The sequence below is a fragment of the Epinephelus lanceolatus genome, chromosome 3 (assembly GCF_041903045.1).
Source record: "Epinephelus lanceolatus isolate andai-2023 chromosome 3, ASM4190304v1, whole genome shotgun sequence".
NCBI classification, from domain to species: domain Eukaryota; kingdom Metazoa; phylum Chordata; class Actinopteri; order Perciformes; family Serranidae; genus Epinephelus; species Epinephelus lanceolatus.
The window spans coordinates 49,899,810-49,913,592 of record NC_135736.1 but is presented as its reverse complement, the minus strand read 5'-3'; the positions used below and the strand labels follow the sequence as shown (position 1 = coordinate 49,913,592).

General features: G+C 43.9%; 1 protein-coding gene across 1 annotated transcript in view; it reads left to right on the top strand.

The window, feature by feature from the left end:
- kcnh1b (potassium voltage-gated channel, subfamily H (eag-related), member 1b) overlaps positions 1-13,783 on the top strand; it is an 84,352-nt gene that overhangs the window by 33,968 nt on the left and 36,601 nt on the right. The window contains exon 7 of the mRNA XM_033624764.2: positions 639-1,068. Coding sequence (XP_033480655.1) covers positions 639-1,068 — 430 coding nt within the window. The remainder of the gene's footprint in view (positions 1-638; positions 1,069-13,783) is intronic.

Sequence of the window (13,783 nt, the reverse complement as noted above, 5' to 3'; positions counted from 1 at the left end):
ATCCAGACTTGTAGCAATCTCAGTGGACTGAGGGGTCTCCGACTGATGGTTCCAATCTCAGACTAACTCACAGGATATGAGACGTACAGTTAGAAATCCTACAGGTGTTTCAGACCAGTTAGAACGCTGCCTCGATCAATAAATCCACCAGATGACCAACTAACTGATCAACCAGTCAGTCGATCAATAAACTGAACCCAGAGCAAAAGAGGACTGTGGTTAGTTAGACAGGAACTGATGAGGTTTACTCACCACACAGAGATTCTTTAAAAGGACTCTGTGTGTGTGTGTGTGTGTGTGTGTGTGTGTGTGTGCAGCATTTTCAGTCAATAAAAGCATTTACAAAATAAAAGCATCAATAAAAGTTTCCGCTCTACAGAGAGGTCTGTGTCACAGTTCAGGATTTAAAACACGTCTCTGTCAGATCACACTTTCATCACTTTGTTCAATGTCACATATTTTGGGAAGATTTGGTTCGTATCATCCTGCTGTCGTGTTCCAGGGACAAACAATCTCTGCGTCGGTGGCGCTCTTAGCTTGAAAATAATAATGTGAATAATCTTTCCTTCATTTTTTCTTGTGTGTTCTTCGTCTCCTTTTCTCCATCTGTCCCTCTTCCTCCTCCTCTTCCTCTGCAGGGGATCAGCAGTCTCTTCAGCTCTCTCAAAGTGGTCCGCCTGCTGCGTTTGGGTCGGGTCGCCAGGAAGCTGGACCACTACATCGAGTACGGTGCCGCCGTGCTGGTTTTACTGGTGTGCGTGTTCGGCCTGGCAGCCCACTGGCTGGCCTGCATCTGGTACAGCATCGGAGACTACGAGGTGATCGACGAGGACACCAACAGCGTGAGGATGGACAGCTGGCTGTTCCTGCTGGGGGAGACGGTGGGGACGCCGTACAGGTTCAACGCCTCGGGCTCTGGCCGCTGGGAGGGCGGGCCTAGCAAAGACTCGGTCTACATCACCTCGCTGTACTTCACCATGACCAGTCTGACCAGCATCGGCTTCGGGAACATCGCACCAAACACGGATGGAGAGAAGATCTTCGCCGTGGCCATGATGATGATTGGATGTGAGTCATTTCCCTTCATAGTTATTGTTCCGTGCCAGATTAGAAAATATTCACGTGCAGATGAGATAGTTTTCATTTTATTTATTTTATTTGCACAGAAAAGAAGTAGAATGAATTTACAGGATTGTGCTGCTGTTACACTGCACGAAGAAGACATAAAGAAGTGGTGCAACTTTTATTCTCCTCAAACTGCGCTGCGAAGCAAACTGTGCTCCTGTGATATCTGCACGTATTTAAACAAGGTGGTATGAATATACACTGCTCAACAAAACGAAGGGACCAGACCATCACTGACCCGCCGCCAAACCAGTCATGTTGGATGATGTCACAGGCAGCGTAACGTTCACCACGGCGTCTCCAGACTCTTTCACTCCTGTCACATGTGCTCAGTGTTTGTTTCTGACAGTGTGGTCAGAAACATGCACACCAGTAGCCTGCTGGAGGTCATGTTGTAGGGCTCTGGCAGTGCTCCTCCTGTTCCTCCTCACACAAAGGAGCAGATAGCGGTCCTGCTGCTGGGTTGATGCCCTTCTACGGCCCTGTCCAGCTCTCCTGGTGTAACGGCCGGTCTCCTGGTGTCTGGTATCAACCTGATTGGGCTGCAGGTGCCGCCTCATGCTACCAGTAGTGACAAGGACACTAGCAGAAGACCAAACTAGAGAAGAATCAGTCAGGAAGGATTGGTGTTGGGATCCTTACTCTAAAACTGTATTATGTTACTGTGTATCCTGTGAGAATTCAGGTATGTGTCTGTGAGAATGTCGGTGATTGCTGGTAAGTGTAGCTGAGGTTAGATGGCCTGCAAAGTATATATTTTTTTTAACTCTTCTTCAGTTACCTGTGAGCAGTATTTCCCAGAGATCTGTCTGACAGACGGAGAGTCACTCATCCACCACATATCCAACCGCCAGCTTCATCACTTCGCTGTGTCTGCAGCTGTCCACCAGTAAAACCCAGTTTGGGTTGTTTAGCCAGTGCAGAGCTACAGCCGACCTCTGCTGCCGAGGAGGGCTCATCTTTGGTGGGGTGTATTTCCTGGAGCCCTATGTTGTTGTGTTGTCAGTCGTAGTAGCCGAGGTGTTTCAGATCGGAGGTTTGACGACATGTTTTTCACAGTTGTTCCTGTCGTCCTCCCTCCTGACAAAATCAAAGTAACGGGAATATTTCCAGCTGCTGAGGTAAAAAGCGTGTCCATCTTCATAATTAGCTCGCTGCTTTGTGACGGGACTGCACAGCGAGACGATTGCAAACATGAATCCGCTGATGTGATGTTGTATTTCAAGTCAGCAGAGACGTTAAGATCAGTTGTTTGGTTTTGGGGTAACTGACATTTTATTAGTAATTAGTTACACTAGTTACTGGAAAAAGTAATAGTATTACTGTAAACTGTCTGTGGACACCACATGTAAAACATTGTTCCTGTTGTCTCTTTCATTTGCACCAAAGCAGCTGAAACTGATTCACAATCACTGGACTGACCTCCCTGAAGTTTGACTGACTTCCTGTTACACTGTGACCATTAAGTGTTCCCTTCAGTTTCGTCAGCAGTGTATTTGGTGCAGAATTGGCCTCTTTCTATGCAAATGAGCCTTGCTGCAAAATCACAAAGATCAGCAGCGACAGCAGCACACTGTCACAGTGAAACTATCAGTGTCCTCAGAGATGTGTTGGGAAGTGAAGCACATTGCTGTGGGTGTCACGCCCAGACATTTACATGTTTTAGAGAAAAAACCTCGTAGCTTTCCTCTTCTCTCTGTCAGTGTTCTGTCTGCTGTGTTCTTGGCACAAAGGCCACATGGATGACAACAACCAGCTGCAAAACTTCATTGACATATTTGTGCTGTTACATCATTAGTACAGCGTCTTTTGTGAATGAGGCCTTGAGACGTGCAGGTAGTCGCAGCAAGAGATGCACAGTTCATGGTGCTTTCAGCGGCTGCCATCCATTCTCTGTGAAACCAGCCGTCAGTGTAGAAACACTCAGGAAGCAGCTTCTCACTTTCAGCCGACAAATGTCAGCGGCAGCAGCTCGGATCAGCTGACACTGAGTAACGCTGATTCTGGGAGTAACTTGATAACAGGCCAAAATTAAACCTGTCGGGCTGAAGAGCTCCTCACAGGCCAAGATTGTCTGTGAGGAGAGAAGCTCCACTCTGTGTCACCGCCACACGACCACAGATCCAGCAGAGTGAGACGTCCTCCCGTTAGTGGATCGCATCACGTTGGTCGGAGTTGTGCTGTAAAGTTTTCTTAATATCAGATGAAGTTTTGAAGCGGGACCTTCAGTCGAGTCGTCACACACTCAGACAAGAACAAACTGATTCAGGTTCGTTCATAAATCACACAGACGCTGTTTAACTTCATCCACTGTCTCCATGGAAACGTGTACAAACGAAAAACTGTCACTGTCACAGTTCAAACCTTCACACCTCATCACACAGATGGAAACTTGTGTTTCAGACTGACTTAACATGAACGACCCTTCATCCCGTCTTTTCTCTGCTAACTGAACGTGACTTCCCACAATCCCTCTGTACATAAACAGAGGGGAGTCAGACAGGCCCGTCAATAATTTATTGATGGTTGACTCAGTGGTCTGACGCAAATTTAGAGATTCACAGCTGAGACGCTGCACGTCAGGGCTGTCACATTTTTAGGTTTCACCAGGGTTCATAAGATTCCTGGAAAAGTTTTGAATATATAGGTGGTTTTGGTCGCTGGTTTAAATTTGTTTATAGAAAATCCCAAAAGACGTCAAACATTATGTGAAATACGTTACATGACTAATTTGAAATTTGATACACAGATCAGATCGACATCGCGTCATCACCAACATCTTTCCCATTTTTGAGGAAAGAAAAAAGAGAAACAGGAAAATGCAGGGATGGTTGCACAGAGGGTTGACTCAGGCTTCACACTCGTAAGATACATGAATATTCACTGTCAGTGTGTTGACTCTCTAAATGATGCTGCTGACAGTTACTGCTGCTGCAGCACAGTCATACAGACTGTTGTCTCCAAACAGCTGGCTATTAACAGCAGGGCTGTAGATCACCAGTTTCATCATGATACGATATCATATTATATTACAGCTGTTAGCCGCTGTTAGTGGTGCTGCTACTACAAAGTCCCACTGTTTGAGTGGAACACTGCATCACTGCAGCGTCACTAACAGCAGCTAACAGCAGCGCAGTGATGCGAGGAGAGGGATGAGGTGTGTGAGGTTGAGCCACTCATCAGTCGTCAAAAGACAAGTCGTGATTGGTTTGTTTCAGTTTACACCCGCCCCAACAGTCCACGTTGTAAACACAGCCAGCATGGTGAGGAGGGGGTTTGTCAACTCGCGTCACGTGTGTCTGTGTAGCAGCCTGAATGAATACTCATGGTTTCATCAATGTTATCATAGCTTTTTGGTACACAGCAGCTACCGTAGTTGCAATACGCATTTGAAACAGTGAGGCGCTAGAGTGCGCTATGTGTTTGAATGCAATATATGATTTCAGCGTTAGATGGGAGACATTATTACACACTGTGTCTTAAAGTCCTGAAGACAAACTTGTGTCTTAAAGTCCTGAAGACAAACGTCTGTCTTAAAGTCCTGAAGACAAACGTCTGTCTTAAAGTCCTGAAGACAAACATCTGTCTTAAAGTCCTGAAGACAAACTTGTGTCTCAAAGTCCTGAAGACAAACTTCTGTCTTAAAGTCCTGGAGACAAACTTGTGTCTTAAAGTCCTGAAGACAAACATCTGTCTTAAAGTCCTGAAGACAAACTTGTGTCTCAAAGTCCTGAAGACAAACTTCTGTCTTAAAGTCCTGAAGACAAACTTGTGTCTCAAAGTCCTGAAGACAAACTTCTGTCTTAAAGTCCTGAAGACAAACGTCTGTCTTAAAGTCCTGAAGACAAACTTGTGTCTCAAAGTCCTGAAGACAAACTTCTGTCTTAAAGTCCTGGAGACAAACTTGTGTCTTAAAGTCCTGAAGACAAACGTCTGTCTTAAAGTCCTGAAGACAAACTTGTGTCTTAAAGTCCTGAAGACAAACGTCTGTCTTAAAGTCCTGAAGACAAATATCTGTCTTAAAGTCCTGAAGACAAACTTGTGTCTTAAAGTCCTGAAGACAAACTTGTGTCTTAAAGTCCTGAAGACAAACGTCTGTCTTAAAGTCCTGAAGACAAACGTCTGTCTTAAAGTCCTGAAGACAAACTTGTGTCTTAAAGTCCTGAAGACAAACGTCTGTCTTAAAGTCCTGAAGACAAACTTGTGTCTTAAAGTCCTGAAGACAAACATCTGTCTCAAAGTCCTGAAGACAAACTTGTGTCTTAAAGTCCTGGAGACAAACTTGTGTCTTAAAGTCCTGAAGACAAACTTCTGTCTTAAAGTCCTGAAGACAAACATCTGTCTCAAAGTCCTGAAGACAAACTTGTGTCTTAAAGTCCTGAAGACAAACATCTGTCTCAAAGTCCTGAATACAAACTTCTGTCTTAAAGTCCTGAAGACAAACATCTGTCTCAAAGTCCTGAAGACAAACTTCTGTCTTAAAGTCCTGAAGACAAACTTCTGTCTTAAAGTCCTGAAGACAAACGTCTCCAAACAGCCACAACACAACAGGATCATTTAACACAAGTATCAAACTCAGCTCAGTAACAACTGTCGAGGTTCACAGACATGTCAGTTGTGTTTTTGTTGGTCACTCATTATTAGCTTTAGCATGTTTACATAAGTTAGCCTAGCAGCTAGCTACTTACAGCTTATGAATTACATGTGACGTTATTCTTCTTCCTCACTGGTGGTTTCAGTCTCTGTGTCTCCTGACAGAACAGCTCGGTTGAATTTCAGCATGAATATTTTTTCAGCCGAGCATTGTTAAAACAGCAGCTGATGTTTCTGTAGGGAGAAGTTAGCGGCGTGAGATGGCGGTCCAGGCAGGAAGCGTAACGTCGTGTTTTATCTCGTAACATTACTGTTTCCATATGACGTGTTCTTTGTCTGTTGACCTGTATTTTCTACATAATTGAAAGTATTTCCACTCTGCTGATTTATTCCTGAGTAAATAACGTTATCCTCATCGTCTTTCTCTCGGCTGCTGCTGGTGTAACCTAAAGATGACAACATGGATCAATGTTGTCACTCTGAATCGTGACATTAGATTGTTGATCATTGAATCAATATATTGATCCAGATTGATGGATCGTCAACACCCTAGGCTCAGGTGGTATCACAGGGTATTTTAAAATCCTGACGGTAAAATTTTCAGTACTGTCAAAAATAAAGATGCTCATCGTTTTATTAACTTCGCACTGGAGAGGCTGTACTGAGGATGTTTTGCATGTAGTGCACATCTCCCACCTCCAGAGGTCAGTGTGGTGCAAGAGGCAGCAGACTGCGACGTGTGGAGATACACGTAACCGCACCGACTGTAAACAGCTGGCTCTTGTCGTTCCTGCAACAGCAGAGAGAGCGCAGGGAAAATAGTTTAATTTCACATCTAACTCAGTGAATTAAGGATTTATTTAAATGAAACCAGAGCTGGTGATTGTTGGAACAGTGAACTAACTAACAAGACAGTTTTGGTGAGTATTCTGTTGAGTTTGAATGAAGAGTGTTTCACTGTGGGTTAACGAGAAAAGCCTGGCGTAGTTCACTAAAAAGAGACAAACTTGAACTTGTAAAGTATTCGGTTGTATTTCTCTGTTTAATCAAGAAAACGGGTTTGTTAGCGCCACACTAATAGCGTTATATACTGTGTACCCCGGTGACAGGGTATGAAAAACAAGACACCGCTCAGGCCTCATGAACAGGTTGGTTGTTTACAGACAACATGTAGCCTAATGTACCGTATGTGCTGGTCTGGTCTGGCGGCACATGCAGCTAGTTGGCGACGAGAATGTCTAACAAGCGAGCAGTTTGCTTTTCTGAGAACACCTGGGAAGAGTTTGTTTAATAGTCGTCTTAATATTTGATGAGGCCAGCAGGGAGCGGGCTCGTTAGCAGGACATTGGTAATGTGTTGGTGTGACTGCAGCGCTTCAACACGTGGACAAACACCAACACTGTCTTGTGTGAACGTTGTGCAGGAGCCTTCAGGAGCCTCGACTCTCCTTTGGATTGTAACATTTTTAGTTTGACCTTTCCTGTGAGCAGTGTGAGTGAAGCTCGGCAGCGTGTTCCAGATTTAGAGAGGCCTGTCTGCTGCGGCCCAGACAGACGGACAGACGGACAGACGGACGGACGGACGAACAGCCTCAGCGGTGGCATTTGTTTCCTCGGCGATGTGATGAGGCCTGACATGCCGCACTCTGCTGTGGCGGAGTTCCTCACTGAAATATTAACTGTAGTGTGAGATCAGCTGGAGTGGGGTCATCCCTGCTGTCTGCTGCGGTCTGCACACATCCAGCCGCTCAGCGGGACGACTGACTGATCTGCAGCTCTGTGCTCTGGTATCACACAGTAACGTGTGTCTGAGTCATGTCGCAGCTTCACCAGCTGCAGCAGAGAATCACTCAGCTTACTGAGAATTATGATCACCTGTGAACAGGAAACACCCAGAATTCTCTCTGTTAGTACAAAATGAATAACTTCAGTCCTTAAAATGTGATCAACGTCTCAGCAGAGGCCTGCCGACTACATCTGCCTCCGTCCAACGCATTTGAGTACTCAGATTACTTTTTGTTGCAGTGTGTAGCTTTAGTAGTTTTTCAGTTCAAGTCAGCAGTTATTTAGTTACCTTTTCCATAAATAAATAATAAATAATAAATAATATAATAATAAATCACCTGTTTCTTTTGTTTCCGTCAGTAGGGCTGTGTCACATCATCTCATTCACGATAAAGCGGGTTTAGTTTTTAATATGATATGAAAAATTCATATTGTGATACTCACGATACTTTGACTTCTTGACACGTTGATGTCGTACTGTTACCCACGGCAACTACAAGCATGGCAGAAAGCGAAATTATTCCCGACTCCTTGGTGGTTTCAAAAACAGGAGCAGCTTCAGTAGTGTGGAATAAACTGTGGCGTCAGGAATGTTTTACTTCTCAGGCGGGGTGAGCAGTACGGTCCTGAAATAATATCATGATATTTGAGGGTATTTTTGTGATAACGACAATATTTAGAGACGGGGCCTAAAACAGGGTTTGTACGGTCATGATTAGGCCTGTCACGGTAACAAATTTTGCTAGGCGATTAATTGCGTCAGAAATTATTGCGATAAGTGATAATATTGTGTAGTATTGTGCTTTTAAGACCATTTTTATTATTGTTGTAATTTTGCTGTTTTTAGACCATTTTTTAAACGTATATAATGATAATAAAGACATAATGATGCAGGTTCACCCTTTTAAAAGAGAAATAAACATTTATTGAACAAGAATATTTAGGAATGCAAAGAAGAAAATTTAAATATCCCAAATAACACATAAAAATATCTAAATAAATAAATAAATACAAAAAAACAGTCTGTCAGTCTCTCACTCTCAGGTGTGCAGTGAAGTTGGTCGTATTCTCTCTTTTTGTTGAGATGGTTTTAGAACACACCCGGCACACCGGCTCGTGTGTGTGTGTGTGTGTGTGTGTGTGTGTGTGTGTGTGTGTGTGTGTGTGTGTGTGTGTGTAGCCCATAGCCCCGCCTCCCCCACAGAGACAAAGACACTCGATACCAAGAGCTTTCCCTCCGTTCATTACGCTAATGAACCAACTCACCTGGCTGCCAGACGATGCACGGCAGTGAACGCTCTTGTCGTCCAGTCTCTTTGGTGCAGAGAGACGAGGAAAACAAACACGCATGAATATGGCAATTAATCGCAGCCGGAAAAGTTACTGTCTCCCTTTTAATTTACTGTGCAATTAATCAACTTATCGCATATCGCGACAGGCCTAGTCATGATAAACCTGAAAATGTCATGGAATTTGAAAATAGCAATTTCTAGGCCTGGGAAAGTCATTGAAATCTGCCTCACGAATATAACCCTGTATATATTCTGTATGTGTGTGTGTTGATGTTTGGACAGATCAGTCAGTACGTTTACATGACACTTTAAAAAAACCGAATTATTGCCTTAATCCGACTATAACTGGACAACTGAAGTCAATCAATCAATCAAATTTATTTATAAAGCCCAATATCACAAATCACAATTTGCCTCACAGGGCTTTACAGCATACAACATCCCTCTGTCCTTTGGACCCTCAAGTGCATGTAAACGCGTTACTCCGACTAATATCGGAGTTCTCCAACTCCGATTAAGACACCCAGATAATGCGATTGGAATTCGATTTTCTCCGGCATGTATACGCCTTAATTGGAGTTAAACTAGACAATGCATGTGTGCATGCTCCACACCCCCCGCGTTGGCGTATGACTCCGGAACAGACAAGACATGCTATTGTTGTAGCCCTCCAACAGCATACGGTGCTCTTGTCTGCCTCTCGAAATCACCATGACCACGAGGGATAGCGTGCACCTTATCTGCACAATCAGTAACACGTACATTACGTACGAGAAGAACAAAGCTGTACGATTATCCATCTTTCTGTTGTTCGAAAATGCCGGTCTGCCACCTGACTCCAGTTGTTTATTATTAAGTGATGTAATAGGTCAAACGGAAAGGGGGCCGTATTAACCCGCTGAAACGATAGATATCGCCACCTAGTGTTGAGGAGGAGGACACGTTCCCATCAGTAATTCAATTTTCTCAGTTGCATGTAAACTGGGACAAGGACAGAAGTCTGATTAGATGCCAAAATCGAATTTTGAGGATAGCTCGATTAAGCTGTGCATGTAAACATACTGAGTCATGTCACTTGAGGTTTAGTTGTTGGGTGGCAACCATCTGACTGTGACCAGAGTTGCCGCTTCAACTTAGTCCAGATTTAAATACTTCGAAATGCCGATTTATTAATGTCTGGCTTCATCTGGATGAATATAAGCAGGGTTCCCACCATCATGGAAAACCTGGAAAAGTCACTGAATTTTTCTTTTATTTTTAACTTCTTTTTTTTTTTTTTTTTTTAAGGAATTTTAAATATTTAGACAAAACCTAAAGACCACATTGAACCCTGTGTGTGTCCACAGACATTCACTGTGAAGTTGCGTCCACGTCTTCTGAAGTAAAGACAGTCCATTCCTCCCATTTTCTGAGGAACATTGTTCCTCTACACCTCAGAGACAGTTTTCCATTATAAAGATCAACTTGGGGCGTCGGTGGCTTAGTGGTAGAGCAGGCGCCCCATGTACAAGGCTGTTGCCGCAGCGGCCCGGGCTCTAACCCGAGCCTGTGGCCCTTTGCTGCATGTCACTCCCTCTCTCTCCCCAGTTCATGCTCATCTGTCCTGTCAATTAAAGGCTTAAAAATGCCCAAAAATATGTTTAAAGATCAACTTGATTTTCTGAGCCCAAAGTCGTCAAAATCTGGCGACTGGGCAGTGTGGACGTCAGAAGCCAATGAAAAAGGCGTCCTTTAACGTCGGCATGATACACGGCTGGACGAAAGTTAAAGCAGCAAAAGTCCGAGTGGGGTGAGTGGGAGGGGTGGTGGATGGGTCCAACAAACATCAGCTTTCACCCAGGAGGTCGGTGCTCATGTCCCATAAGATTCTAAGTCTTTTTTTTTTTTGTTTAAGGAAAAAAAAAAAAATATCAGTTGGCGGTGTTGTACTGACATAGTACTTTTATTTTGAAAGAGACTGTATGCAAACTGTACATTTCTTGAGAAAACAGAAGTGTATTTTGAAAACAGACAATGCATGTAACAGGCTGAAGTTGACACGGCGTCCCAGAACGTCAACAACCAACACACCCAGGGTACCTTGGACGTCATATGTGGACGTGGAATGTTGGGCTGTTTTGCCGGCAAGCTGCGAGCGTTTAGACACACAGAGCCGGATTGGCGAATTGATCCGAGGTGCCCAATTTTCCTCCTCGTAGGGTAGACATATTGGTGGAACCCTTTTAGTTTAAACAGACCGAGGCGCCCTTCTGCAACGGGAGGGGCTGTTGATGACTTGTGGGAGGAGCTGTTGATGACTTGTGGGAGGAGCTGTTGATGACGCCGCACGTGCGAGCCACTGGTGGTGGATAAACAGGAAACAGCTGATAGCAGGAATTAGCGAGCAGCTAGTAGCAAGAGGGAAACACAAACCTGACAGAAACTGTAAAGATGAGCAACTGGGGAGACAAGGAATTGTGCGCCCTCCTTGTCCTCGCAAACAAAGAGGCCATTAACCGTCAGATGACGGGGACGGTGAAGAACGGGCCGACTTATGAGAGAATCACCGAAGGACTGACCAGCCGCGGCTTCCCTCCCACGTCACTGTTTACGTCACACGCTGAGCTACACGTTTTGTTACTTGCTCACGCCCCCCATTGCCCCGAAAAAGGCACATTCTGTATAAACAAAAGTAGGTAGGCGGCATTTTGCTGCACTCCCTGATTTTGTTTTTATACTGCCAATGCTGAAAAAAGACTGACTGGGCTTTCCTGCAAATTTGCACAATTCCTGTTTAAAAAGAGCTGAGGTCGCAGTGAGGATGGGTTCATTTTGTCCATCCATCGCTTTAGGCTTGGAGGCTCAGATTTGTACCACTTCTTTGTAATCGCTGTCTTGCGGACAATAAACAGTAACATTTTTTTTACAATTTAACATGTTTCTCTCCAAAATATTTGAATTTTTGGACACATCCAAAAATGTGGGAGTGATTGGCATTGATGTGTCCACACTGTGTCCAACACTGCTGCTGTGACTGGGACAGTGTGTCCTTAATGTGAGGCCTGACGAAGAAGCAGATCAAGTTTTATTCAGCCAAATTCTCTCCATCTCTTTGAGCTTGTGGTTGAGTGGTGTGTTTTCCACATGCTAATCCTCCTGTGATATTTCTGTGTCTAATTCTTTTTGAGACCCTACTTTGACACTTTGACACTGTAAAACTTCAATTAAACGCCCAGTCCCTGTTACCAGCCCGGTGTGGCTACATATTTTGATCAATAAGGGCCCGTCATAATCAGAGGCCTGGTCTGGTTGCCAAGCAGTTCATTTTTATAAAAGTTCTTTGGATGTATAAAATCAGGTTGTGACTACCTTCTTGAGCTAACGTTAGCTGCTGTGATCACACATACAAATATAAATGTTTAAATCTTTGTCAATATGGAGATGCTTCATATCGTTAGCTTGGTTCGTTTTGCTGAAACCATGAGCACCAGAGAAGACCTGAAGTCATTCACATTTACCAGCATGACAAAAGAACAAGTAGTGACTCCCTACGTTTCCTCTGAAGCTGTCATAAAGGCAGAACATGTGTTCGCTCCGTTATTACCCTGTAAGGTATTATATTCCTTCAGTCGGGGTCAGCCCTATGTTTCCACATTTCTAGGACATTTTCAAAATTAGGTCTTGTGTTCCTATATTTCCCTTCAATTTAAGCCCTGTCCTCCCACAAAGGTTAGGGGTACGGTTGGGGGGATAATAGGTTGGGTGTAATTGGCTACCAACTTGGGAGAAAGGGGGCTCAAATCTGATACAAATTTATGAAAAAGGAAATGTGGGAACATAGGCACACTCCCCTTCAGTCAGTAAGGGTCCACTGATCAAAAGAATCAAAAGTGATTTTCATAAACATTAATCCAAGTAATAAATATTGTGTTAACAGGATAAAGTGCTGGGTGCTGTGAAACAAGTGTTGTAACATAACTGATATGGCCCGTTTATTACCAGCGAGATTAACAAGGTTAAAGTTTAGATCTTCTGTGCTGTCGTGTTTTCACTGATGTTAACTGTCAGAGAAACTTGGGTGGTGCGAGGAGACGTACGACCGCGGGGTGTTAATTCTGTTTTGTTTTTTTTTTTAACCACTGAAACAATGAATCTGTCTTTTAATAATTATTATTTTTCTGTTGATTGACTAAAGCAGGGCTGTCAAACGTTCGGCGAGAGGACCTCATCCGGCCCTTCAGATGACCGTAAGATGAGATGACTGTATGAAACTGATGTCTGCCAATTACATCAGTCGTCTGTGTTCTACCGTAATATTCCCACAGACCTGTCTTTGACACTTGCAAAGATATTTATGCATTATAAGTACTAACGTCACATACAGGTACGGCAGAACATACAGCTGCTGAGAGGAAATGTAACAGCTAATGGTTGAAACTATAAACCAGCAGAAAGATGATGGTTACCAACAGAAGGCACCGTGTTCTGAACAGACACACAGCCTATTGTATTAATACATGCTGCAGCATATAGACCCAACAGAAAACGTTAAACAACTAAATTAACACCAGACGGGCATGATGGGAAATGAGGGCGGTCCCATCGTTACCTGACTCCTGCGCATCAGTCAGGCAGTGTGTTCACATTTAAAGCTGCTAACTGTGAAATACATCACTGGAAAGTTACCAAACACTGATTCCTTTACGTTAAAGCTCTGATGTAATTCTGCCGCTGAGAGCTGTCAGGTCAGCGGCAGAATTATAATACATGAGTTTAAAAAGTGACTAAATGAGTTTGACACCTGGACTAAAGCGCTCCAGCTCCACTAACTCAGAGTCTCAGTTGTTCAGAGTAAATGCAGAGAGGAGTGTGTACGTTAAATGTGGAGCGTACAGAGCTGCTGACAGGTGGGGACATTTCCCAGAACACCTGCAGGTAAAAGCTTTTCCTCACCGAGCTGCAGGACGAAGAGCTCTCATGTTGACAATTTGTCTCCTTCATCGGAAGCTG